Source organism: Sylvia atricapilla, chromosome 8 (genome assembly GCF_009819655.1).
Source record: "Sylvia atricapilla isolate bSylAtr1 chromosome 8, bSylAtr1.pri, whole genome shotgun sequence".
NCBI classification, from domain to species: Eukaryota; Metazoa; Chordata; class Aves; order Passeriformes; family Sylviidae; genus Sylvia; species Sylvia atricapilla.
In genome coordinates this window covers 14,586,921-14,613,573 of record NC_089147.1, presented here as the reverse complement: position 1 = coordinate 14,613,573, position 26,653 = coordinate 14,586,921, and the positions used below count along the sequence as shown (strand labels likewise).

The 26,653-nt window shown below is 52.0% G+C and overlaps 2 protein-coding genes across 5 annotated transcripts; both read right to left on the bottom strand.

The window, feature by feature from the left end:
- Positions 1-1,097: 1,097 nt before the first annotated feature.
- On the bottom strand, positions 1,098-21,904 carry ABCC2 (ATP binding cassette subfamily C member 2). 2 transcript variants are annotated; one of them, XM_066323770.1, is made up of 33 exons: positions 21,786-21,904; positions 18,881-19,041; positions 18,192-18,365; positions 17,615-17,740; positions 16,446-16,580; positions 15,921-16,043; positions 15,549-15,604; positions 15,108-15,339; positions 14,324-14,505; positions 13,582-13,759; positions 12,845-13,099; positions 12,293-12,358; positions 11,679-11,816; positions 11,191-11,337; positions 10,831-10,919; positions 10,682-10,744; positions 10,380-10,506; positions 10,036-10,212; positions 9,766-9,933; positions 9,257-9,443; positions 8,269-8,401; positions 7,738-7,843; positions 7,273-7,492; positions 6,646-6,800; positions 5,192-5,347; positions 4,890-5,089; positions 4,118-4,244; positions 3,618-3,719; positions 3,376-3,519; positions 2,979-3,137; positions 2,580-2,746; positions 2,041-2,235; positions 1,098-1,608 (listed from the first exon to the last, which is right to left on the bottom strand). In XM_066323770.1, the coding sequence occupies exons 2-33, from the start codon at positions 18,920-18,922 to the stop codon at positions 1,479-1,481; spliced, it is 4,659 nt and encodes a 1,552-aa protein (XP_066179867.1). In that variant the 5' UTR covers positions 18,923-19,041; positions 21,786-21,904; the 3' UTR covers positions 1,098-1,478. The 2 variants fall into 2 exon arrangements, with proteins under 2 accessions (XP_066179867.1, XP_066179868.1); XM_066323771.1 differs by lacking the exon at positions 21,786-21,904 and having other exon boundaries at positions 14,324-14,502; positions 18,881-20,185.
- Positions 21,821-26,653, bottom strand: CUTC (cutC copper transporter). 3 transcript variants are annotated; one of them, XM_066323781.1, is made up of 9 exons: positions 26,562-26,653; positions 26,176-26,247; positions 26,046-26,105; positions 25,682-25,891; positions 24,445-24,480; positions 23,929-24,062; positions 23,317-23,344; positions 22,809-22,914; positions 21,821-22,252 (listed from the first exon to the last, which is right to left on the bottom strand). In XM_066323781.1, the coding sequence occupies exons 1-9, from the start codon at positions 26,626-26,628 to the stop codon at positions 22,141-22,143; spliced, it is 825 nt and encodes a 274-aa protein (XP_066179878.1). In that variant the 5' UTR covers positions 26,629-26,653; the 3' UTR covers positions 21,821-22,140. The 3 variants fall into 3 exon arrangements, with proteins under 3 accessions (XP_066179878.1, XP_066179879.1, XP_066179881.1); XM_066323782.1 differs by having other exon boundaries at positions 26,565-26,637; XM_066323784.1 differs by lacking the exon at positions 26,562-26,653 and having other exon boundaries at positions 25,682-25,880; positions 26,176-26,347.

The following is a 26,653-nucleotide window of genomic DNA, read 5'->3' as shown; positions in this document are numbered from 1 at the left end:
TCTTTCAGGTGAGCCAGAAGCCCAGAACACCATATCTTTGTCAGTGCACTATTGGCTGTGCCCAGGACACATCTTTGCACTGGCCTGCACTGGCAAAGCACAAGCTATTGTCCAGCCTGGGTTTTGGGGGTCTCTGACCAAAATTGCCTCACCTGTGCTTTTCTGCACAGCATTGGAGAAGGTGCTGCTGTTCTGGAGTGGCAGGACCATCCCTGAGAGGGCTGTGGTGCCGTTTGCTGGGTTGGTGTGTGATACTGCTGCTGCTATGTCCTGAAGGGGAAGAGGTTCCCTTCATGGGGCAACATTTGTATCCCCTCCATGGCTGTTCTGCAAATAAAGATTTGCCCTTGTGTATAGAAGGTGCCTTTCCAAGTATTGGGAGACCTGGGAGGAGTGTCTGGCAAGTGCTCCAGCCTTCATGTAGACCCTACAGGGCCAGCAAAACCATTTCCCTTTTGGTGGGGACCAGCATTCTAGTGCCTTGGTGTTTGTGTCAGCCACAGCTCAGGCACGAGGAAACCCTCACAGGAACCTTTATTAAGATGAAGTGGTTGCACTGCCCTCTTCCCCCAGCTGTGTTATGTTATTCTGGGGCTCCAGGGCAGTAGGGGCTGGTGAGGTGATTGTTTGCCTTGCTCTACGTGGGCACCTGCTCCCTGCATGAGGAAGTCTGGCCCAAGAACAAAGAGTCAAGGGTTTATCAGCAATAACCACCGTACTTCTTGTGTGCATGGCTGTACACAGATGTGTGCCTGCTGCTTTCCAGCTTGTCTCCAACACTATCAGGTTTGCAGTCTGGAACCACAAGTGGTTGTGGTAAGCTCAGGGAGGAGCTCATTTATTTGCAATACAATCAAAGCAAGCAGTAGCCACAGAGAAGGCAGGCAGGCAGCCCTGGTTTTGCTACAGAGTAGTAGTGTTCTTGCATGAGCAGAGCTGTGCCCCTCGATTTGGACTGCCCAGCTCTGTGTAACTTCTGTCGGCAGCTCTCCCCACTCAAGCACTAGCCAAGGCTTACCATGTATGCCTTGACATCAGCCTTGTAGTTGGAAGACTACAAACAATTACAAAAAGTAAATAAATTATAACTCATCCTTAGATTAAACTGTAGATTTTATTCCATAATGCTAAAGCATCTCTAAGATAGATGCACATGGCATGGTGAAGTACAAAAACTAAGACCACCCCCACTGGAGGTCATGATCTCCCTGTCTGGAAGATAGCTTTTCCCCTCTACCCTGGAATAAATTATGCAGCTCCAGACCCTTGTGTGCACAGCAGGCAGGATGTGGTAGCAAGGTTAACAGCTTGCTCAAGTCCAGATGCTCTGTCTCTGGACAACCAGAGAAGCCTCCCTCTGCTTCCCTGCTGCAGAGAGGCCAATTCCTGTGCAGCTTGGCTGTGGGAGACACCAGCACCCGCTGGGCGAGTGGCAGCAGGAGGAGCTGTCTCACAGCCCGGCCCCTGCAGTGCTCTGCCTACAGGGCGGTGGTTTCGGCCGCGGCGATACCGGCGTCCTTTGCCATCGCAGAAAAGACGCCCTGCTTCATGAGCAGCTCCTCGGGGCTGTCAAATTCCACAATCTGCCCAGCATGCAGCACCATCACCCTGGCAGAAGGGAACAAGAAGGCCTCAACTCCCAGAATCCTAGTGGATAGTGCTGCTGGCGCCAGCGCTGCAGGCCCACTGACCCTCACTCCTCCTAAGCCACTTTATGTGGTTATCCTCTCAGCCGTGATGAGGGCTCAGGCCTCCTCTCTGTGTTACAGGTCACACACATAAAGTGTCAACAGCAAATGCCTCTATGGTCTGTTGCTGTAAAGAGGGATCCCAAAAAATTTCTCTCCACAAAGGCATCACTGCTGTATGGGGATCCTCACTATCCTTCTGCTCTCTCCATCACTGTATATTACTGCCCCAGACTCTGCATCCACCCTTCCCCTCTGGCTGCATTCTTGCTTCCACTGCTGTCCACCTCTCATCCCATGCTGGGAGTCCAGACCCCTATTGCCTTTGCCCCGTGGTATCGTCCCATGGTACCTGTTGCTGTCCATGATGGTGTGGAGGCGATGGGCAATAGTAAGGACAGTGCAGTCAACAAACTCGCTCCGGATTGTTGTCTGGATTAAATTATCAGTTTCCAGATCTACAGCTGCTGTTGCTTCATCCAGGATGAGAATCTTGGATTTGCGGAGAAGGGCCCGGGCCAGGCACACCAGCTGCCTCTGCCCAACGCTGGGATGAGATGAAGAGCATGAGTTACTAGACCAACACTAGGGGACCTTCTGCAAGCCTACTGCATCTCACTGCTCTGACCCCAGCACTGCCCCTGGCCTTTCCCAATGTCCATCTGCCACCCTGAGCACCATATCCCCCAGCATCTTACTCTCTGGGCCACCACAGAAAGGTTGGCTCACACTAGCTCCCTAAGAGCCCTGATTCCCCAACCATTCTCTTCCATCTTCACTTCCCAGAAGCTTCTGTGCATCATCTCTAGACAGCCACTTTGCTGGAAACTGCTGGTCCCTGGGATCTGGAGAAGGGAGGGGAGCTGGGCCTGCATCTGCTCCTCTGCTCACCTCAAGTTCTCCCCTCCTTCGCTCACGAGATGCAGCAGCCCCTCAGGAAGGGCTTGCACATACGGCTTCAGGTGAGCCAGCTCCAGGGCCTTCCAGACCTCCTCATCTGAGTACTGGTCAAAGGGGTCCAGGTTCATCCGCAGGGTTCCAGTGAAGAGCACAGGGTCCTGCCAGGGACAGCACAGTGTTCAGACCTGCCACAGCCATGGGCAGGGCACAGCACAGGAAGGGCAATGGCTCCCAGCCTCCAAGTGTGGCCACACGCTGCTCACACCACTGCCTGCAGCTGGTAAGGGATGTGGTGACAGCCTGCTCACAAGCCTTTGGCAAGTCCGCAGCACCCAGGGACACACTGAGTCCATGCAGTAGTGGGATGTGGAAAGGTGGGGATCAGCTCACCTGGGGGATGATGGTGAGGTTGTTGCGCAGGTCGTGGAGGCCAATTGTTGATATGTCCACATTGTCGATGACGATCTTCCCTCCAGCCGCCTCCAGCAGCCGGAACAGGCAGTTGGTGAGGGAGGATTTTCCAGCCCCGGTCCGGCCCACAATCCCAATCTGTGGAAGCAGCTTTTTAGATCAGCTGACAGGGCTGCAGAAACAGGGCAGATACTCTCCACCTTGGTGGGCCTTCCTGCCCTTACCATCACTCAGACTGTCTGCTTTGGTTCCTTTCCTGCAGCTCAGGTGCCCAGGAGCCACATCCCACCACCATCCCACCCCAGCGTACAGACTGAAGCCGAAAAGAAGAAACAACTTTAACAGTCTGTAAAGAGTGCAGTGAGGGCAGAGGCACCTTCTCAGTGCTCCCAATATCACAGGTGATCCCCTGAAGAACCAGGTCTAGTTCAGGTCGGTAGCGAACTTTGTAGTCAATGAACTGGATCTCGCCTCTGCTGGGCCAGCCACGTGGTGGACGCTTTTCTGTCACCCATGGAGCCTGGGGGAGGGCACAGGAGCATTAGGGGTGTTCACTCTGCCACACTGATTAGCACCAAGCTGTGCAGCAGGTGTTTGCCCAGACCCTGGATTCCTCACCTCATTCTTCACCTTCATGTACTCATGGACCCGCTCCACAGCCACGATGTTGGTCTCCAGCTCCGAAGATGTCCGCACCAGCCAGTTCAGTGTCTGGGTTACCTGCACAGCAGAATCAGAGGATGCAGAGCTCAGTGGCACCCAGGAACAACCATCTCCCACCTCAGCCCATGGTATCCTGGGCATGAGCATACCTGGCCTGGCTCCCAATGCTCCAATGAGCCTAGACACAGCTCACCTCTCCCCAGCCCTACTTTGTTGCAGCATCTTCCATCCACAGCAGGGCCATATTCCTCCCCATGACAGCAAGTATCCCACTCACACTAGGATGGATGGATATGTGCTTCCCTGGCTCTAAAGCCACTCCAGAGGTGATGGGACACCCTGGATAATCCCATTCCCATGGATCAGAGCTGGTGGCAGGGCAGCATCCTGCCACAAGCCCAGAGCTCCCAGAGACAACCGTGCCCCAGAATGAGAAAATGTTTTCAGTAACTCACATTGAGAGCAGAGGAGACAGAAAGACCCACGATGCCACCTTCCAAAGTGCCCTTTGCAATCACTGCCAGAAGTGCAGAGAAGAAGACCACCAGGCTCCCAACAAACTCCAGCCGGATGGCCAGCCACCTGCACCAGGAGAGGACAGCTGAAGGGCAGTGAAAGAGGCAGGAAGGCATCTCCCTGTGCTCAACACAGAGCCCACCAGTAATAGCAGCACTGCACCAGCATCCCTCACACCCTGCCATGAGCCCAGTGCTATACACAAGACACATTGGTACATGTACACAGCAGGTCATTTGTGACCAATTCTGCAAGCAGGTTCATTTATGTCAGTCCATGTCTCATGCATAACCTCCTATGCTGGCAATGCCATGTATCAGAAGAGCCTCAGTCATTCAACCCTCACACACCTAAATCATTTACCAGTAAGATTCAAAACCAGAAAGTGTCCACCTCATGCTCCTGCTGGGCCTGGAGGATTGCCCTCTTCCCAGAATTCACCAAGAGCATCTCAGCCCTTGACTGCACAGCTCACCCTGCCCAGCCTCTGGACATTTTGTAGGAGGGCATACTCTGGCTTTCAAAATCACCCTAAAATGTCCCATTACCACAGATGGAGCCCCTATCCTAAACTGCCCCAGTACCTACACAGTCCCTCAATGCTGAGATCAAGAGGGAGGACTGCAGGATCCGAGGGACCCCCCTCAGGACCTAGAAGCCCCTGGGTAGAAGTGCTGCAGGTTATGCTGTGGCGTAAGTGGTAAAACTCACCTATTTGATATTATCCAGGAATAAACACTTTTCTGATTTATGTCCATGGTGACCTCATTTTGCTTCAGGAACCGTTCTTGGTGTCCATAGGCCCGGACCACAGAAAGGCCTGACACTGTCTCACCAAAGTGGGAGTAGATGGGAGACCTGGTGACAGAGTCCAGACGCCTTAGCTGGCGTGATGTGGCGATATAGAAGCTCTGAAACGAGGGACACAGCTTGGTTACCAACACAAAGCCCAGCAGCCACAAAGATCCCGCTCTCAGCAGGGCAGAAGCGTCACTCAAGCCCCAGTTACTCACCAGCACAAAACAGTAGAAGATGGCCAAGGGAACAATAACAACAGCAAAGAATGGAGTGGCCAGGCAGATCATGACCAGTGTGCTAACGATGCCCATGAAACAGGAGATCCAGGTTCGGACAGACATGGGAATGGTTTCATCTATTGTGAAGATGTCCTGGAACATACAAAAAAGTATAGAGAAGCAGTCAGTAGTGACCCCAGAGAGAAGGAGAAGCCCAAAAGCCCCATACATACAGGGTTCCTACACTCCTATAACAGTAACACAGTGCCAAACACTTGTAAAAATATCAGATGATCCTGAACTGGTGTTAGGGTCACAAACTCATTTAGGTCCGCAGTTCTTAGCTTAGGAACAGCTGAGTTGACAGATAAACGTCCTACAATATTCCAGTTACACAGACCAGCTTTAAGAACTCCATCTTCATCAGGACCTAGGATGCAGGAGCAGTAATTGAAGCAAAACCAGAGACAGGGCAAACTCCAGGTCCATGCTGGTGCACCCAGGTCTTCAGCTGGTCCTCATCCATCTCCGAGCCAGGCACCACATACTCCCTCAACTCAGAGTAAACCCGGGCCCATATGTTTAATTTTAAGAGAATTTTTTATTCCCCAAATCAAGAGATAGTACCAAAGGAAGAAGTGGAGTAGCAGCACCCTAAATAATAGTACAATATTTTAAACAGACATTAATAATTATCTACTTTTATATGTGTTATTAATTATATGTATTATTTAATTTATCCCTACTTACTTTAAATTTCTTGTTTTACTATATATATTGTTTTATTATAAAATTTAAAAAAAGCTAGCTCCTCCTATAAAAAACATTGTATATTTTTAATTTTTTTAACTACTCTTTAATAAATTCTAGTTCCCCAATTAATAATCATTTTAACAGTAATCTACAACTACAACCCAAACAAAACCCTCAATATTAAAACTAAACCTAAGTAGATTCCAAAGAAGAACATAAAACCATATCATACACAAAAACACACTGAGATTTTGTATTTTCCCTCCTTTCACATTTTCTCTTTGTTTTTCACCTTCACTTGGATAGAAAAGATTGTAGATTTTGCTGGAAGTCTTTAACCAGAAGGACTTCTCATTATGGGACCTGAGCTCTAGGCTCTTACCTCTCTTAGTAATCCACTATGGACCCACTTCTGTTTCTCCACATCCTTCTTGCCCAGGTGACCCCAAACAGAACACAGTATCCAGCTATAAGCTCCTCACCAACTTCTTGTGATTTGCCACACTGTCTTTCTAGTATAGCCCAGGATGTGGTTTGGCTCACAGTCAGCCTTGCACCCACCATGTCCTGCTGGTGCCTTCCTGGCCCTCACCTGGGCTCAGCTGTGCAGTGCTTACCAGGAGCAGGGTTGCCACTCCCCAGCACTCTGCAGATGTGGTGGAACAAACACCTTGTCCGTGTTGGGGGTGTTCTCTTACCTTGGCAAACCTGTTGACGATGCGGCCGGTCGGGGTGGTGTCGAAGAAGCTCATGGGCGCGCGCAGGATGTTGCTGAGCAGCTGCTGGTGCATGATACGGGACGCTCGCACACTGCCCCGGGCGGACAAGATGGTTGCAAAGAGCAGGAAGAGAGCTGCAAGGAAAGCATGGGGCTGTCACCAGCTCGTAGGAGACACTGGCCCCAGGCACCCTTTGGTTTGATGGACACACCAAGCAGCAAGCGCCAAGCGAGCAGCTCTGCAGTGAGCCACTGGGAAAATCCTGCATCCCATCTTCTTGGGAGGCCTCAGCAACTGTCTCCCAGCACAGAGGAGGAACACTAACCCCATTGGAGAGCCTTGGGCGCTAGCACTATGTCTAATCTGATTAGGGAAAATTATTTTAAACTGTGTGGGCAACACAGACTTGGGGCAATTTACGCTGCTTTCAGGCTGACATGTGTCCACAATTCAGCCACGAGCTGGAAGGAAGGCAGCAGCAGGAAAATGAACAGACTGCTGGGTCCTCTGCTCCTTACTGCACTGCTGGCAGCAGGCCTTGCAAATCATGTCCCTCCTGGACCACACAGATGAGGTGAGTGGGAACTGCTGTCCTCCCACACTCACCTTGTGCCATCCCCAGTGCCCCAAAGACACCAATCCGCAGGTCCCGCAGTTCCGTGGGATATGTCTGGTTCAGATAGCGCTGCGAGTCGTCAGTCCACTCACTGAGCCACAGGTTGGTCCCCGTGTAGGCCACGTATTGTGCAATGTAGCCCATGAAAGTCCAGAACGTAAAGCACAAGCCAACAGCACGAATGTACTGCATGTACATGGAGAACTTCACCTGTGGACCAATTGAGCCCATCAGACTGCAGGCAGTGACACCCAGCACAGCCTTGGGACTCCACCTTGCTGCCCACAGTGCTCCCCTCCACCCCCACACCCACCAGTCCCAGGCAGCTGTTTCCTTTGTGTCTCTTGGCTGTGGTACAGCCACAGCCAGCCCACACCAGCTTCTCTGAGCCACAGTCCTGGTCTGGCAGTGCTTAGCCAGGCCAGCACACTGCTTCATCCCTCCATCCTCCTCACCCTGCCGGTTTCCACATTTTCTTTCTCGATCAGTTTCTGTCCCTTCAGCTTCTTTGGAGGCCCCACCTGGGCCTTCTTCTGGGAACTGGTGCTCCTTTTACTAAGGCTGCAGGGAAGTATGAGTACCATTAGTCACAGGGTGGTTGGATTGGACCTAATCTCCTGGGGGTCCATCCCTGTACTGCACTGGGTCTTCAGTGGTAGAGTCCTCTGGAAAATAATGTCCTAACTGGGGCAGCTTTGAGTGAGCCTTGTGGAAGCACTAGGCATGTACAGCCACAAAATTAAAGCCTCGTTCCCAAAAGCAGATCTAGCCATCAGCATGAGTTTCAGGGAAGACTGCAGAATAAGGCTGTGGCTCACTAGTATGAGTAAAGGCAAAATCAGATGCTTCTGACCAAGAGCAGCTTGTGGTAGGGGCAGGTAGGGAGGGTCCCAGCTGGAACTCCCTGGGAAGCCCCCAGATCCCTGTCTCTGAGGGGGGAGTGCATGTGGCAGGGGAAAGAGCTGAGAGCTCGGGTCATGTCCCACCTGCGACTCAATTTTCTCCGTTGGATGCTGGCCTCTCGCTTCAGGGTCATAGTCACCACATCATCTGGTTTCTCATCCATACAAGGATCAAGATCTTCATCAGGCTCATCTTCATCTCCAGCTAAAGCAACAGCTAGAAGCACAGGGATGAGGGAAGGTAGGATCAGACACTGAGGAAAGAGCAGATCCCATACACCACACCTCTGCTGTGCTCAGCTCCATGGAATACCCTAGGCCTAGGCTGTGTCCTCCCACCACATATCACACCTTCTCCAGCCTTGCTGCAAGACCAGGACACCAGGAGGAGGAAGAAATGCATTGTGCTGGTGGGAGAACTTATGGGCACATAAGCCTAAAGGCCTGCATGGAGGCAATCCCTGCTGCTGACTTATCCCAGCACCACTGGGCAGACCTCAAGCAAAAATTTGTGCTAGTTTAGTAGGTGCCATATCTGGTAGGTCATATCACTCCAGTTCAGAAGCATCTCCTTGAGCAGGTGGAGATGGGCCCTGTGAACACATACTGGGAATAGCCAGGCTGCAGCTGGACAACTGGGCTGAGCCCTGACAGGGTAAGCATCCACCTGGCCTGACACCACTCCTCCACACAGCACTAGGGGACATGATAAAGATGAAATATTATCCAGTCAAATGTTTATAACAAACCAAAGGATCTTTCTGACCCCAGCATCCCAAAAATATGGAGACTGTTGCCACATAAGATTTTGGAACCCGTACTAAATGAACTAAAAAGGGAAAAAAAAAATTAAACAGGTCCTGTGCTGGATGTTCAACGTAATGCCTGAATGCAAATCTTAGGAAGTTAATGTGCTGCTGGTTGCCAGTAGCTGAGAAGGATTCACCAGAATCAGCCACCACTGGTGCCTGGGTTGGATAAGGCCAGGTCAGGCTGACAGATCAGATCTTCATATCCCCAAGATATATGCACAACCACCCTAACTGGCACAGCCCCACTGTGTTCCCAGTACCTGCAGTATTTTCCTCTGAAACATCCTCCTCCTGGTTTCCGTACAAGTTCAGGAGCTGGGAAAAGGCCCCTTTGTTCGCAAGCAAGGTGTCGTAGGAGCCATGCTCAGACACTGTTCCTGCTGCCAGCACCACGATGTTATCGACTTGGGGCAGGAAACTGATACTGTGCGTCACCAAGATTCGTGTCTGCAACAAAGGGGGTGCAGGGGAGTGTTCATCAGAGCATCCCTCATCCCCAGCCAGGGGCCTTTGCAGGAGAGCCCAGTAGGGGCTGGGCGCTCTATCTCCCACTTGGGGACTCATCTGCTTATCAATGCCAGGCTAGGAGGAAAAAGGCTACCCCTCTGGGGACTCTTGAGACCTCCCCTGCCTGCTGCAGCCCCAGGTGAAAGCTACAGGAGTCCTCTCTGTCCCAGGCAAGCAACCTCAGACTTCCTTGGATTGCTAACACCATGCCAGTGCCATTCCTGCCTGGCTAGGTGGTGGTTTGGAGGGTATGGGTGCTCACCTTCTTTTGCAGCAGGCCTTTTGGCCCCAGCACGTGCTCAAAGAGGTACTTGCCCACGTGGGCATCCACGGCAGACAGTGGATCATCCAGGATGTAGATGTCTGAGTCGCTGTACACTGCCCGGGCCAGGCTGACCCGCTGCTTCTGGCCCCCACTCAGATTGATTCCCTGCAAGGGAATGACCTCCCTGACCATGGAGCTGGCACAGGGCAACAGCTCTGACCTCTGCTGCAGGTGCTACTGCAAACCCATAGTGCCCAGGGCTGATACCTTTTCACCAATCTCTGTCTGGTCACCTGCAGGCAGCAATTCCAGGTCTGGAAGGAGGGCACAGGCCTTGATGACCTGCTGATACCTGGCTTCATCCAGTTCTGACCCGAAAAGGATGTTGTCTTTCAGTGTGGCATTCTGGATCCAGGCCTGCTGGGGAACATAGGCCACGGAGCCCTGGAAGGAGAGACAAGAACAGCTACCAGTCAGAGATCAGCCTGAGCACTGACACGTCCTGCAGCCTGTCCTTGCTCTGAGCCACCATTCTGTGACAGTCCTGCTCTACTTCCCCACTGAGCTCCCAGGCAGCTCCAAAGCCCTGTGCACCAGCTGGCTCCTCTCACCTGGATGTTGATGTGTCCCTTGATATTCTCCATCTCCCCAAGCATGGCTGACACCAACGAAGATTTGCCTGAGCCCACAGCCCCCACCACAGCCACCAGGCTCCCAGGTGTGATGTCCAGGGTGACACTGCAAAGACATGAGGGCTGAGGAAGCAGCACTGCCAGGCGACCCGTCAATTCCTATAATCTCTGGGACACTCATGTCTAGCAGCACTGTGAGAGCTGATTGCCCTCCCCAAGTAATAACACAGCAAGCCTCCCCTGCCGCAGCCCTCTGCCCCGATGTGGCACAGAGCACTCACTCTCTTATGGCAGCGTTGCTGTCCCGCTCCCAGGCAAAGGTGGCGTCCGAGAAACGCACAGCACTGCCTGTCAGAGAGAGATGTCCCTCAGAGAGGGGAAAGCCCGGGGCTGAGCCCTGAGACCCACAGGGAGTAATCTGGAGGTTCACCTGCCTGCAATGGGGTTGTGGTGGATAGCTGAGGTATCCAGGTCTTCTCCACTCAGGTAGCGCTCCAGCCTCCCAGTCGACACATTGCTCTGCCATGGTAGAAAGAGGATGAGGATGGCACATGGGCATGGGATGCATCTGGGTGGGCTAGCAGGAGCCCCATAAGCAAAGCACCACATCACAGTCCCCACCCAACCTCTGGGCCCCAAACCTGTGTTATGCATGTGAGTCCTGTCCCACTCCACTGCAGCAGAGTCCTGTGCACTGACCCCTGGGGGCCCATCACACACCTGAGCCCCATGTGCTGGTTTGGACAATCATAGGATCCCCCTACATGCCCTGTGCTATGTGAGGCCTGACCTGCACCAGGGAGGAGAGGACCATGGGCAGCGTGGACATGGGGAAGCGCAGCACATTGAAAAGGGAGATGGCAGTGAAGGCCTTCTGTGCATCCAAGATGTTGTTCTCATCCACAAGCACGTAGACAGCAAAACTTGCCAAGGAGACCTAGGACAGATATCAGGGAAAGTCATCAGTGCATTTGTGTGCAGCCTGGACCCTCACACTGCCCCAAGGTCTCAGCAGTGCCTTCCTGCTGGGGACCTGTTCCCCTCCTGCTTCCATTTTTTCTTGGGTCCCATTTCACTACCCCAGTGGGACCCCTTTCTACCACAGCTCTCCTGCCAGCAGCCAGAACCATAATCTATATCCCAGGCATCCACCAGCCAGCCTCTTCCTTGCTGCAGAAAAACTCCAGCTGAGGTTCTAAATATTTCCTATCCCATTGTACACAGCCCAGTCTGAGCTCAGAGGAGGCTACACCCCTCCCCAGAGCTGTTGTCACTCACCAGGAAGGGGGAACATGTGAACACGAAGACAGAGACTGACTGCAGGTAACTGAAGCTCAGCAAGTCCTTGAGCTCTTGTCCCCGGATCCCATTAACTCGCTTCTCAAAGGAGGGCTCCCAGGCAAAAAGCTTCAGAATCTGCAGGATGGAGCAGGGTGAGTGGATGCTGGCCTCACAGGAATGTCCACTTCCACACTCAGCTCACTGGTGGCCAGCACCTCCATCACCAGCTCTTGGCTTGCTCAGAAGCCTTCTTGGCCACTGTATCTCCCCTCTCCCATCCTGCTCATAGCATTTCCCCACTGCATTCCCACTGCCTCCCTTACAGGTCACTGCCAGCCCCTTTGCCACCATGCTACTACCACAGTCATCCACAAAACACTCAGAAAACCCTTTCTTGGCTCCCAAGTCTTAGTCCAAGTATCCAAAACTCCTCCCCAGCCAAATTACCAAAAGATGAGGCAGCCAAAGGAATTGCTGAGACCCAGGCACAGGGCCCTCAAGCTAGACTAACAGTGGTGCTGTAGGGTTACACTGGTGTGCTGCCTCCAGGTACAGTGCACCAAGAAGAGGGGTGCAGCAGCTGCCAGGAGAGTCTCCACTCCACTGCTTACCTTGATTCCATTGAGGACTTCTGTCATTATTTTCATGCGTTCGTCCTTGTTCTTCATGTTCCTCTCCTACAAACAGAAGAGCCAGACATCACCTAAACCAGACAACAGCTCACCCTTGGAAATACATCTGGGCTGCCACAGGGAAGGGAAGGGTGGGCTCCACAGTGCAGAGAAGTCATCCGATGAAGCTGAGCCTTGGCTCCTTGTGGCTCTGGACAAGCTGGGGAAGAAACACCTTCCTGCTGTCAGGTAGAAGCTGAAGCTTTATCTTGCAGTTTGCAATATCTCATTTTTAGCCCTCAAGGCTGTGCCCAGTTTGGTTCAAGTTCAGCTGGCATGGTAGAACAGATCTCACCTGTCTCCTACTCCTGGTAGCTGATCAGTGTCTCTGGCTCAGGCTAGAGACACTCCCAGCCCAAGTGAGATCAACTTCCTAGGCTGGGAAAGTTCCACAACATAAAAACAAAAAGCAGGGAGTGTGGAAAATGAGGGTGGGGAGAAACAGTGGGGTTGGACATGGGACACCAGGGGGATATTGCACCCACCACTGACCTGAATAGTTTTGGACTTGGCAATCAGGAACGCATTTACGGGGATGAGCAGCACCATGGTTGCAAGGCCAGCCAAGACAGAGGGGCCCAGCTCTGCCCAGAGGAAGACAATGGACACGATAATTTGAAAGGGGCTTGACCACAGCTGATGAATAAAGTTGGCCAAGTCCATGAACCTCTGGGCATCAGCTGACATCAAATTCACAGTCTCTCCCACCGTGGACTCCTTACGGGTGGCTCCGGACATGGTGAGCGACTGGAGAGAGAAAGCACAGTCAGCACAAGCCAATCTGGGAGCATCCCTGCTGCCAGCAGCATGGCTCAGAGCAGGGAATTAGCAGACCAGGCTGAAACCATTCTAGGTTTGCGGCTGGTGCCTCTGTACTGGCCACCAGTGATCTCCTCACTGCCTGCACACCTGGAGGCACTGGATACTGGGTGCAAAGAAAAGCACCCCTGTGCAGGAATCCTAATAACACCTGCCCTAGGTGTTGCACTGCTCTGAAGAGAAACATCCCTCAGCCCCTGGTAACTATCAAACACAGCTGCAGCACCCAGCTCCGAAGCAGAACTAGGGCTCGGTGTCCTCAGTGCTGGGTGGGTGTCCCCCAAGCTCTCCCCGTGCCTTCTGAGGAGGAAAGTGCACACACCCCAGGTTGATGGGGCAGGCAACAGATGATTTTACCCACAGCCCAGCTTGGAGGAAGCCATCAGAGATGATGACAGGACCATACAAACCTTCTTGTAGATGGCAGCAATGAGACTGGCTCGCACATTTATGCCAAGCTGGAAGCACAAGCTGAAGTGCTGCTGCAGGCAGAGGGACTGGATCACAGCCGTCAGGAAGAGCAGGATGGCATATAAATAGCCTTGCCAGGCAAAGGCATCCTCATCTGACACAAAGGCAATCAGCAGCCTGGCAGGGAAAGAAGCTCATGAGACACATACCCTACTGAGACAGGCCAAGCAGGATGCTCCAAGTGAATGCAGGAAGAGCATCCTCACAAGAGTGGTGAGCAAAACCCTGCCCCAGAGAATGGGCTTGATGGTCAGCAAGCTGGGAACCCTGTTCTGCCAGAGGCACGGCAGTGGGTCACTAATGTAAGACCACCTTGGGAAAGTCTTACATTAAAAACAAAATTAAAAAACAAAACAAACCAGGGAGGTCCTGATGGGCTAAGTAGCACTGACTCATGGAGGGCCCCAAAGAAGAGCCAGGACTGTATCCAGGGAGGGAGCAGGACTGCGTAACAGGATGCAAGGGAGCAAGATATTACACATAAGAGCTGGCAGCCAGCTCAGATCAGTTCTTTGTTAAACTGTGTCTCAACATATTCTCCCATTTTTGGTGAGATGTCCCCAGAGTCTGTGGCTGGGAGAGGCACACATATGGAGATGGTGAGGCTGGATACAGTGCACACATTGGAAGGTGGTGAGGCTGGGTGCAAAGTCAGGACAGAGACAGAGAGAAAGGACTTACTTCAGCAGCTGGGGGCTAACAAATACAAGTATATCATGCACCAGCTTGAATGCCACTGCTAGCAGGAGATTCTGCTTGAAGGTCTTGGCCAGGGTTTTCATCAACCAGCCCTTGGGGTAATCCTTGGGAGGCCCTGAGTCCTTATCTCCCTTCTTCTTCTTCTTCTTCGGCTGCTTCTCCTCCTAGAGGGAAGCCCACATAAAAGTGAGGGACCTGGTTGTGCAGGTATCCTGCATCTGGAAGGACACTTCAGGGCAGCACCTCACAGACCCCAGATCAGGTATCCTGAACAAAACCTTAGCTTTAGCTCCTGTCACATTGCCTTTCACTGATCTCTGCTTATGTCATATATACCCAGGACTAGCAGCTTCTCTTTTGTACCAAGGACAATTGTTACAACCTCTCAAGCCAAGAATCAGGCAAAAATCTTGAAGAATCTGAGGCCGGGCATGGTCACAGAATGATGTTCACTCTGACCTCCTTGCTGGAAAATATCTGAGGTAGATAGGGATAAGGGAACTGCTTGTACTGCAGATTTGAGGGTGGTTCCTGTCTTTATGTAAGGCAGAAAGATGGAGACTTTCTTGGTCTCTCAAAATATGGGAATCTGCCAAGGACATGACAGGAAGATCCTGTCATGGGTTCCCCTATCTTTGCCCATGGTCCTGCAGGATCAAAGAAGAGAAAACCCAGCAAAAAGGGCTGCAGGGAGGTGAGGTGACCCTACTCCCTGAGACCTGGCTGTCTCAGTCTCATACAAGGCCAAGAGTAGGCCTGGACTTACCAGCACCAGGACGTCTTGGCTCTGGGCCTTGCTCATGCCATTCCCATAGTCCGGGTTGCCTTCCCGGCGTCTCTTCTTGCGTTTCCGTTTCTCCAGTTCTGTTCTGGCCTTCTGCATCTCAGACTTCATGTTCTTCTCAAAAGAAGTGTAAAGAGCCTTTGTCTTGTCTTTATCTCTCAATTCCCAGACATCCTCTATCTCCAAAGGCTTGCGATAGCCCTTGTAAACCATGCTGTGGGACAGAGAAATTCCATGATAATTGTTGGAGACTCCTTGCTACAAATGCAGAGCCTTCACACCCATCCTAGCTCTGGGCTCAGGCTGCACAGGCTGCATCCAATGTAGTGCCTCTCCCAGATAACTCTAAGCAGCCTGTGCTGCAGGGTCCCCTGAGGCACCCTTGCATTTTACCAGCCCGACCTCCCTCAGAGCCCTGCTCACCTGCTGTACCACTCAAAGGTAATGGAGCTCAGGAAGGAGGCCGTCATCTCTGGGTTCTATGGTACAAAGCAAATGGGCTACTTAGAGATTGTTTATGCTGGGGGATGGTTTTGACAAAAGCTGATTTAGCACCCCCAGCCATTCAGGAGCCTCACAGGTTTCAAACCGTGCCAGCTTCAGCCCCAGAGCCAGCTGGAGCCCACCTTGTCACACATGCAGATGCTCCATGTTGCAGGCTCCAGCTCTTGCTGGGCCCTGTGCTGAAGTCCTCAGGTCTTCCCCAAGGAGCCTGAAGCCTGCATGGAACCTGCCCTGCCCCACACAGTGCTCAGGATGTAGTGCCCCAAACCCACTCCCATGTAGTCCTCACACCTTCTTCCTGATTTCCTTCGTTTCTGGGGCAATATCGGAGAAGGCTGAGACAAAGAAGAGCAGCAACTGGAGTCCATAGGAGATGAAGAAAAGGATAAACTGTGGCAGGTCAGAGATTGGTTCCTGCAGAAATGGAAAGCCTATGGTTATTGCTGGGGGTTGTCTGAAGGCCCCTGGTACTCAGAGACAAGATCCATCCCCTCGCTGAGCCCAAAAGAGCAGTGCAAAACTCATTCTGAATCCTAGATCAGCTTCCCTTTGCCACCTCTAGCTGCTTCTCCCTGACCTCCTCCCATAAGTGCTTAAGGGGAGAAATTAGCCCTGGAGAGCTTATACTTCCCCAAAGAGACAGGATGAATTCAAACAGCAATTCCTTCCCAGGTCGTTTCTGGTTTCCCAAGGTCCCCAGGGCAGCTGGGACCTCAGTGATACCAGAAAGAGCTTGTCAAGAGAAGAGGATGAAGAAGCTTTCTTTGGAACAGAACAAGACCATGGGGAAGCACAGAGCTTCCTGTCAAAGCCAACCTGCAGGGCTCTCCGGACGAGCGACTGGAATGGCAGGATCCCGCAGAGAAGGGACAGTATCAAGAAGCAGGAAAGCACTCCTGAGTCTCTGCGTAAGCAGAAGCGTCGTGCATCGTGGATAAGCAGGACCATGATCTGGGGGAGAGAAAATCAGTCAGAGCTGCAGGACTAGGTCTGGCTCTAAAACGGCCTTTGGCATGTCCTCGGATGCCAGCACACATGGTCTGCTGGGATTCACTACCTTGAATACCCTGAACACACCACCAGTCCTTCATAAGCTTCAGAATTAATTATATAGGGCAAAGGTTTATTTCAGGAAGAGGTAAGATCAGGTTTGAATGCACCCTGACATTAAAGCAGGGCACAACTGCTCTATCTAATTGTTCTCACTCCAGATTCTCAGACATGTCAAGCCATGAGGGATCACACCCTGCCTCCTGCACCTTGCCTCCAGACCTGGAACTGAACCCAGATCATGTTACAGCAGCACAGCCTCTCTGGACAGTCCCTTTGCCTTATCATCTCACATGGACTCTGCATGTGAAACTACATGATGTAACAAAATAAGAAAGAAAGCAAAAAAAAAAGAGGGTGGTATTTTGCTTTTAAGTGTAGCTCCTGAGCATTTGTTAAGACTGTCAGAATACCCCAAGTCTCTCACAAGATGTCTGTAACTTCCATGCATATATTCCACCAAGCTAATAGCCACTAGGTCCTCTTTAGCCAGCTTTCTCCTCTGCCTGGGCAATCCATGGTACTTCCCAGCTCCACACAAAACAGAGCAGCAATGTACAGGAGCTATAAGACACCAGGGCAGCAAGACATGGTCTGATGCTCACACTGCAAAATCAGTCCTGTGAAATCCATACTGCTCCTAGTAAAGGTTCTGTCAGAGAGCTCAGCTACACTTGCAGGCATAGAATCATTCCAGTTTTAAGTATAACAGCAGTGAGCATCGTAAAACTAGGCATCTGCCCTCGACATATCGCCCTCATGCACCACCCACACAGGTTTGGGGCTAGTCCTACTCAATTCCCAGGCTACCCTTCTCCAGCGGACACAGCTTTTTGAGACACTGATCTCTTTGCTAGGGAAGTCTTGTGCTGCTCGGTGCTGCAGCGTCAGCCCGTCCCTGGTGACACCCAGCACACTGACAGCTGAGCCCTTACCCAGGTGGCGATGTACAGGCTGGGGTTTGTGTACTGCACAGCTGGCACTGCATCTTGTTCAGCGTCCTCTACAAATGCCAGGGCCAACTCTGCCACTGCTGTCAGTGTCAGCAGAGCAGCCAGCACCTGTGGGGAGAGAGGGACAGCCCATTGTGGACACTGGCAAACACTGGGACACAAGAGCTCAGCATAAAATACACCCATACATCTCCTCTCCTTTTCAACCCAGACTTGGCCTGGGAGAGTTTTCAACCCTGTGAATGTGCCACAGTTCCACAGGAGCACTGCCGTCCTTTTAGGTTTGGAAGATAACAGCCCACAAGTTGAGAGGCCCCAATACACACTCTGCCCTCCCTCCCAGTGCATCCCTCCCTGTTATGCCCTCTGTCCCAGATGTGCCTCCTGCTGGACTACCCCTTACATTTCTGTTCCAGATGGTCCCCTACCCCATTGGTCCTTCCCTCCTACACTTCTAATTTCTCCAACCCACACCTGACTGTAGCAGTCTTTCCACTCATACCACTGACACCTCAGGCTGCTCCAACCTATCATCTATGCCCCCTCAGCTGCACTCTACCTGTTTGACAATGAGTAGTTTGGTCACAGAGGATTTCTTGGCCCTGGATTTGCACATGGGCAGGAGCTGCCATGGGGCCAAAATCCAGAAGAAGCCAAGGGGGACCCAGACCAGCACAGTCTGCTGGAAGCACACAGGCAAGTCGGCATCCGGACGAGCAAGGTAGGAATCATTCTGGGGGCAGCAAGGACAGAACACCAAGTCACTTAAGATGGCTTGACTCTCACTTGGCACACAGGACAAGACCCAGTACTCCTACAGGTCCTGCCCACACCACTCCACCCCATTGCATCCCCCTTCAACACCTGCCCTCCTGGCTGAGCGTTTCAGCACTATGCCAAGGTCCGAGCGATATCCCTATCCCCATCTCTGTGCCTGAAGGTGGGATGGCCGTCGCTTGCTGGAGCCAAGTCAGCAGAAGCAACTGAAGCCAAGTCATTCCCTGAAAGTGCATACAGGGTGTCCTGTGTTCCCAGCTGGGCTAAAACAGGACAGGGCTGTCATTGCCTCATTGTCTGGTGAACACCGTGCAGGCAGTGCAGAGCACTCGCTGCCGTTGGCACTCCTGGATGAACCCCAGAGCCTCTGCCCACCACAGGCACTTGGGTCTCACTGGCAGGACAAGCCGTGAGCCTTGGACTCCACTGCTCTCCCCCCACACAGGCAATGGGGATGATTGAGTCACTCACCCAGAAGATAGAGCCACAGAACTCCTCCAGGCCTGCTGACATAGCTCAGGGGAGAAGAAACCGCAGCTCCTTCCTCTCACTCTGCCCAGCTGAGACACCTGGGCAGATGCTTGGGAATAAAAGTCCTCCCACACCCTAAAGCGGTCTTGGGACGAAAATCCCTGATGACACAGAGTTATTTATTAACTCGGTGCTATTTCACAACCCGACAAATCAAAGCAGTGACCAAAAGGGCTTGGGAAGTTGCATAGGCTGAGGAGAAGGGAGGAGAAGAAGATTCAAGAAAGAGGTAAAAGGGGAGATACAGGAAGTCCCAGTCACTGCATGATCCCACAGCTATTGCTCAGAAGCCATAGCCTTGATCAGTGCACACCAACAGACACAAACTCATTTGGACCTGCTAAAGACATTACTTTGATGCAAGAGACCTCTATGGTGAGAAACCTGCTGAATGCCAACAAAAAGTCCAGCAATGGCTGGTCCCACAGTGGCTGGTGCCATCTGGCAAGGGGGCCCGTGACACCAGCAGTGCCCCAGGCCTGGGAACCTGCAGTGTCAGGCAGATGAGCTGACCACACTCTGGACCAGTCTGAGTCCTCAGGATACAGGCTCCTTTTACTAATTTCCAGCCTCCAGAGCATAAAGATTTTCTAAGCTCCTTCTCTTGCTTTTTTCTTTCCAACATTTCCATATTGTCTGTGTGTATAGCAGTCGGCTGACCACAGAACCCCAAAGAGACTTTTGAATCTTCATTCTAAGGTAACCCCCAACATCTGAGACAGAAAGAGGATGATTCCCGAGGAGAGTGATTGCAACTGAAACCCTGTTGCTTAGAAAGGCCAAGGTGTGGCAGGGACATGCGAGGACAGTGCTACTATGGCTGCAACTGGATTTGCTTCATCATGTGTGTTCCTGAGGAACAGTAGGTAAAAGGGGACAGTAGGGTGACTGCTACTGAAAACACCCCGTTTCCCCTATTGTACCCAAAGCAATGATTGTGCTGTCTCATCATACATAGTTACAAGATAACTCAGAAGTCAAGGGTGACACAATGAGTTAATTGCTCAGGAACTATCAGTAACAAAGAAAGGCTCAATGTCCAACTCAGCAGTTAATTATTAGTGGTTTGTCCGATTAAATCCACATGTTTTTTGTAAATAAAACTATCCCTAGTGCTAGGTGCTCTGGGCCAGAACCAATACACTGCTCACGAGAGCTGTAAACTAATTCAATGAGTAAAAAGTGAATGGAGCAATCGTTCAGCCCTTCCAATCCGGACACTGATGTGATTCTTCTGACACTGGCACAGGTCCTCTGGCCTCGCTCAAAATCACTTGGAGCACTGCTGCCAAGGGGATCACTTGCTTATGACACATTTCTACATAATGCCCAGTGTCATTGCTTGTCTCAGTTTTTAGCAGATGTCACAGCTCATCCTCACTCTGTCTTTGCTCTCACTCAGAGTTGGAAGTGTTGCCCTCAGCAGAGCATTCTGCTCTTTGATATTCAAAGCAAGCACAACCCACTTTCTCTACCCTCACAGCTGGGACATGCTCCTCCTAAAAATCCACAAACCTTTACTGTCCTTCAGCTCCTTCCATAGATCTTCCTCCACTAAAATACCCAGAAAATGTTCACTGCGACCAAGATTATGAAAGTAGTAGAACCTCTTTGGCAGCAATATCACAATTTCCCTGTGCTCCTGTCTTTGTCCATGTGTTGTACACCATGATATAACTTTCCAAAACTAGACATTGATTCATGCCTGTCTCACACAGGGTCTGGTCCAGAGGTCTCTGCCAGGCAATCGACCAAATTCCTCCAGCTCCCACTGCTCATCTCATCTCTGAAGGCCTTGTCATAACTCCATGGTCAGCATAATATTCAGCTTAACTGAGCTACCAGTATCATAATCATCACCATGACTCATGCAATCTCAATAGAAGCCATGAACTCCGAAAGCAGATATTCCCAACTCTATTGACTATAACCATAAATTTAAACATTGCTTTCCAAGTCTGGATCCTTCCTACTGCCTGCACACCTGTCAGTGCTGAAGCTGGCTCTGACACTAGCACTATGCAGTCATTCCCCCTCCCAGCTCCGTTAAGAACTTAAGTTCCCAAGGTATTTTGGGAGACATGTGAAAAGGTGGATGTACCCCTTAAACAGAAAATATGTTGTCTTGATGGTAGGTTTTCAATAACATGAGTCTATTTAAGGTGACAAAGGTGCTGCCACCTTGTCAAGTATCACTCTTTTTGCATTCATCCTCACAGGCTGTAATTTATTGCCAAGATGGGATGAGAAATCTGTACCTTGCATTTGCTTCCTGAGGTCCCCATCTTGACTGTGGATTCTCTTCAGCTTTGTGGTCTTTTACAGAAGAGCAAGCAGCAAGGATAAAGATGCTTTACCTCTAGGTCTCTACTCTTCTAATGCACCATTCTGATGCCATTCAAATCTTTCACTGGGTATTTTAGAGAGTAACTGAAATGAGTCTGAGGCTTCAATCTAGGCAGCAATGACCCAACAAGCACATTTCCAAGCAGTGTCTGGGAAACAAGCAGTTTACGCTTTATGTAGGGAAAAGTACCTGGAAACTCCCTTAGGAAAAGCAGCTTGTCCTCCCAAGAAATCTTATCATACACCAACCCACCTCGAGCACTGAGGACCAAGAGCCCCGGATGTGCCAGCTTCCTCAGCTAATCAGTCAGCTGCTTCTCACTACTTAAGAGCTGCTGCATTGTTTATTCCCACCTATCCTACTGGATGACCACAGCAGGCCTTGTTGCTCAGCTGTGGCTATGATGTTTCCCACCCCGGCATTCTGGATGTGATTGTATCCTCTGGCACAGCAGGGTCCTGATTAATTCAGGCTGTACAACATGGGTCACAGTCTTACCTGGAAACATAAATAAACTCTAGAAAGCACAGCAAGAGGGGGGCAGCTGCAGTGTTTATTTGACAATCACATGCAGTGCTATACAATTCAGTCCTCCTTTCTTGCTCACCTCCCTTCTTCCCAAATGCTGCCAAACAGCTGTTGCTGCAACATCTGGGAATGAGTCCTTTTATTTAAAATGGCCAACATAAGTTTCCAGGCCAGGGACTTCAGGGGAAGCCAAGGGAAGAGGTGTCAGGCTTCATCACCCAGTGCACATCCTCTGCAGCCTGAGGATGGAAGCAGTACCCATCTGTCTGTGTGCCAGGGCAGACCCTGCAGTCTGAGCACTCTTGTCCCAGCACGGTGCCATCCACTACAGAATGTTCTTGGCAATGGCGTTCAGGGTCCTCACTTTGGCCACATCTGCCACCTTTATGGAGTACTCGGGGGCAGAGAAGGACGCTCCCATGGCAACGTTTGGATTTCTGTCAGGAGAACCAAGGATTAGTGGTGATCTGCTGGTGATACAGATGAGTAATATCCACCAAGAAAAACACCTCGTTTCCCCTAGCTTTGGCATTGGCCAAAGATGGTGCCACCCAAATCAAAGATGGGACAGTAACAGAAAGAATGATAATCCAAAGCAGTGAAGACCTATGGACAAATATAACCCATTCCTCACTCATTTCTCAGAAGTACACCCCACTGGCTTCCCAAACCCTACATGCTTATGTTAAAAGTCTAAGGCAACTACACCACAACCTGCCTTCCCAAGTGCCCTCAAAACTCCTAGAGTGGCAGTAGCAAGAGAAATGCCCCAAGGATCTGGCTCTGCATGGAACTCATGTCCATCTGAGGAGCACTGTTGGATTCATACACTGCAGAACAGTGTGTCAGGCACCATGATCTCAAATGTAAAAGCCTAACAAACACTCAGAAAAGCGTTTGAAATTTATGCCAATTCTACAAATGCATGTTCACATTCATCTAGCCTTTTGCTCATAGAGTTCTGCTAAAAAATAAACATAAATAATCAATTACCTGAACTTCATCCCTGAGTCCCGAGCTGAGCGAGCAGAGCAGTGAAACTCAGAAGCAGTGGAGCCTTCCAGAATCCTCTGCAGGTTGCGCTCTGTGATGCCACCTCCTGGCGGGAACAAGCCCCAAGTCACACACCGAGCAGAAAACAGTATTTCTAACCTGACATCACCCGGGGACCTCACCACTAAGGGACAGGAGCCATATACACTGAAGGGAAAAAACAGCCTTGGGAAAACAGAGACCCAGGCACATGAAAACGGACGGGAAAATCCCTGGCTCATGTTCTCCCACAGATCTAGTGCTGTCCTCAAATCCTGCAGGGAGCAATGGCTGCAGGGCTCTGCCCTCCCCAGCAGGCTGCATGGCCTTTACTCACACCAGGGCAGGAGCTGCTCCTCCTGGGCAGCTGGCTCAGAAAGCCAGATCAGAGAGTGGATTCCAGGGCAAGAGGCTAGCAAGGAAAGGCTAGGGATTGCAGGACCTGGTAGAGATGACAAAAAAACATTACCTGGCACCACCACAATTCTGCCTTTTGCCTGAAAGAAGAGTAACAAGCACGTCAGTAATATCATCAAGGGTTATATCCACACGTGCATTTGTGAGGCAGCAAAGAAACCTCGTATGCAGCACTTTCCGTAAGCTCATGGATGTCACCATGGTTTACAATTTGTGTGCCCTCACCCATCTTTTTTGTACAATTCATGTTTTAAAAGTGGAAAAGAACTTGCAGATACAGCTAAGATGACCTGTCACCATTCCCTCCTCCCTCTCCATCCCACCTTGCACCCTCTCAGGTACACCTGTTGCACCTTCCTAAAAGGGGCTGTGAGACACTCAGCAGGGACCTCACTGCTGTTTGCATGGGCTCATCACACCAGCTGTTGAAACCAACTCCCACTACTCTCCCTGAATCTGCAAACAAGAACCTAACCAGTTTTTGCTGTGGGAGACTTCGGGGCCCAGCCTACATGGACTTGGGGAAACAGATAGAAGTCAAGCTAGAGAGGGAAGGCAAGCACTCCTTGACAGGAGTCCTTTCCAGGAATGAGGGATACCAGCTGCCTGTAGGCAGTGCCAGGGAGCAGCCACAGTAACCCAGAGGAGCACAGCAAACACTCACCTGTTCTGCAAGCCTCTTAATCAAGGACAATCCTTCCAGTGCTGAGCTGTCACAGCCACTTGTCAACACTCGCTCAAAGCCCAGGGAAATCAGGGTCTCCAGTGCCACCAGAGGGTCGTGCACCATGTCAAAGGCTGAGGGACCAGAACAACAGAAATCGCTGTTCATTGTGCTCAAGCCCTGTCCCTCAGCCAGCTCCCCAAAAGGCAGCAATAGGAAGAGCCCTGCTCACATTCTGGATTCACAGCTCCTGACTGTAACACTCCCCTTGCAGCAGTGCCAGGGCCACCATACTCAGCTCCTCAGACACCTCCCCTCTCACAAGGCAATGAGACAGCTCCCAAACCTGAGCCCCCTTGGCCCTTTCCATTGTGGGGAATAGCACAGCCTGCAGAGCTTTCCCTCTCCAAATAACTACCAAAGAAGATCAAGCTCAACTCTCTTCCAGTCCCACCTTCCCCCAGCAGTGGGACACAGACTGGACCCTGCCCAGGGCCACCATCCCTGGAAACTCACCACGGTGAAATGTGACGGGCAGGGGACGGCACACAGCTGCAAAAAGAAGACACATGGTCAGTCAGGCCTGCTACAGAGTCTCTTGTGCTAGAACCAGAAACATACATGACACAGAAGAAGGCAAAGGCTTCTCAAGCCATTCCTGGAGAGTTCAAGAAGAGAACCCATCCTTGCTGGGAACAATGCTGCTTATCTAGGTTTTTTTATGGGGAAAAGTTCTTCTACTCTTTGAAAAAGCAACAAACCTCTGTTTTTATGGGTAACACCAAAATCGCCCATCCCATCTGGAACATGCAGAAACCTTATTCCCACCACAGATGACTTTCTCTGCAGGAAGGACGCAGGGAAGTTGTACCATCTACCTGGGAAAAGGACAGGACCAACCCTTTTTGGAAGCAGGAGGGCCAATTTTTGTGATTTCCTTCATTACCTACAATTTCTGCTGTCAGACCACAGCAAACTTCACCAGAGCTGTTCTATTTACTGAGCAAAGCTTTTTTATTTCTACAAAAAATATCCACCTGTTCCCTGCCCTGGAAACAGCAGAGCACATGTTGGCCTAGAGGAGCTAAGTCCTGACAAGACCCTTTGCCTTAGCTACACTCCCTACAGCACATTTGCCTTCATATGAGAACCACAGCACCACATTACCAGAGAAAGGCCCAGCCTTCTTTAGCTTTGGCTGTAGCTCCCAAAAAATACGCAGAAAGAAAGAGAATTTGCTTGTGTACGTTTATGGTCTGAACAAACAACCTCTCCCTGCAGCTTTTCATGTGTTCACACCACTCTCTTGTAATCTTTTCTCCCTGTGTTTGTTAAGAAAGAAAAATAAATTGCCAGCTATACACAAGGCCAAAGTTCAGGAGATGTATATCCTAGACGCCTGCAGGAAGGGCATAAGGAAAATAACAAAGGACAAAAAAACTGATAGAGAGAATTCAACAGTTGAATGCCTCAAAGCAGCTCACCTAAGCCTTCTTACACCTTGCTATTATGTCCCAGGTGGCCTCAAACTCTGTGTGAATGGCTTGGGGCTGTGGCCCTCGGTCTGCAAAGTTTCTAAACTACCTAACGACTTACAGGTATGCTAGGAAATGAAACCGAAAACCGTGAAAAGAGATGGCAAGTCCGCAGGCAGGACATGCAGACCAAAGCCCTCTGTACAGTTCTATGGCATCAGCCGGAGCAGCACTACAAGCGTGGCACAGCACACAGCTCTGCCTGGAGGCACCCTCACCCAGCAGCGCCGTGCAGAGCTCCGTGTCGATGCGCCCGTCCTCGGTGAGGGCCCCGAACACCAGCCCGTCAGCGCCGTGCAGCTTGGCCAGGCGGATGTCGGCTTTCATCACCTCCACCTCCCGGTCCGAGTACAGGAAATCCCCGCCGCGGGGCCGGATCATGACGAACACCGGGACCCGCACGCACTGCTTCACCACCTGCAGCAGCCCTGCCGGCGGGACAGGGGCGGCTCAGCTCCCGCCGCGGCAGCTCCGGCGCCGGGGCGGGCTGGACGGGACCGGGAGCGGGGAGGGAACCGAGCCGGACAGAGGGAAGCGAAGGCCGACCGACAGGGAAGGGGGCCAGGGGCGGGCGCGGCTCACCCATGCTCGGGGTGGTCCCTCCTTCCACGAGGCCCGCGCACAGCTCGATCCGCCCGGCACCTGTGGAGAGACGCGTCAGAACCGGCCCCGCCGCGCTGTCACCTCCTCCCGCGAGGCCCCCGGGCCTTACCTCCACGCTCCGCGTTGACGGCGGACTCCACCGAGTCCACGCACACCTCCATGAGGAACCCATCGTCCATGCCTGCGGGACGGGAGCGGTACGGTCACCCCGGACCGCCCCATGGCGCCCGCCCGGGCCGCACCGGCCCCGCCGCGGGCCCGCCCCGCTTCCGCCTCAGGCCCCGCCCCCTTTCGCGCTTCCGGGCCCGCCCCCTCGCGGCCTGGGCCCGCACCGCCCGTCGGCGCGAGGGCGGGCGCGCGGGCGGGCGGAGGCGCGGGACGCGAGCCGGGCGCGCCCACGCCGGCGCGCGGCGCGCGCCAGCCCCGCCCCCCGGGCTCCTGGGCCCCGCCCCCGCCGCCGCGCGGGCCCCGCCCCCGTTCCGCACGCGCCCTCACCACCTGCGCTGGCGGCGCGCGGGGGTCGCTGCTCTGCGCTGCCGGTCACGCGCCGCGCGATCGTCATGGCGACGCCCGGGCGGGACCGGAAG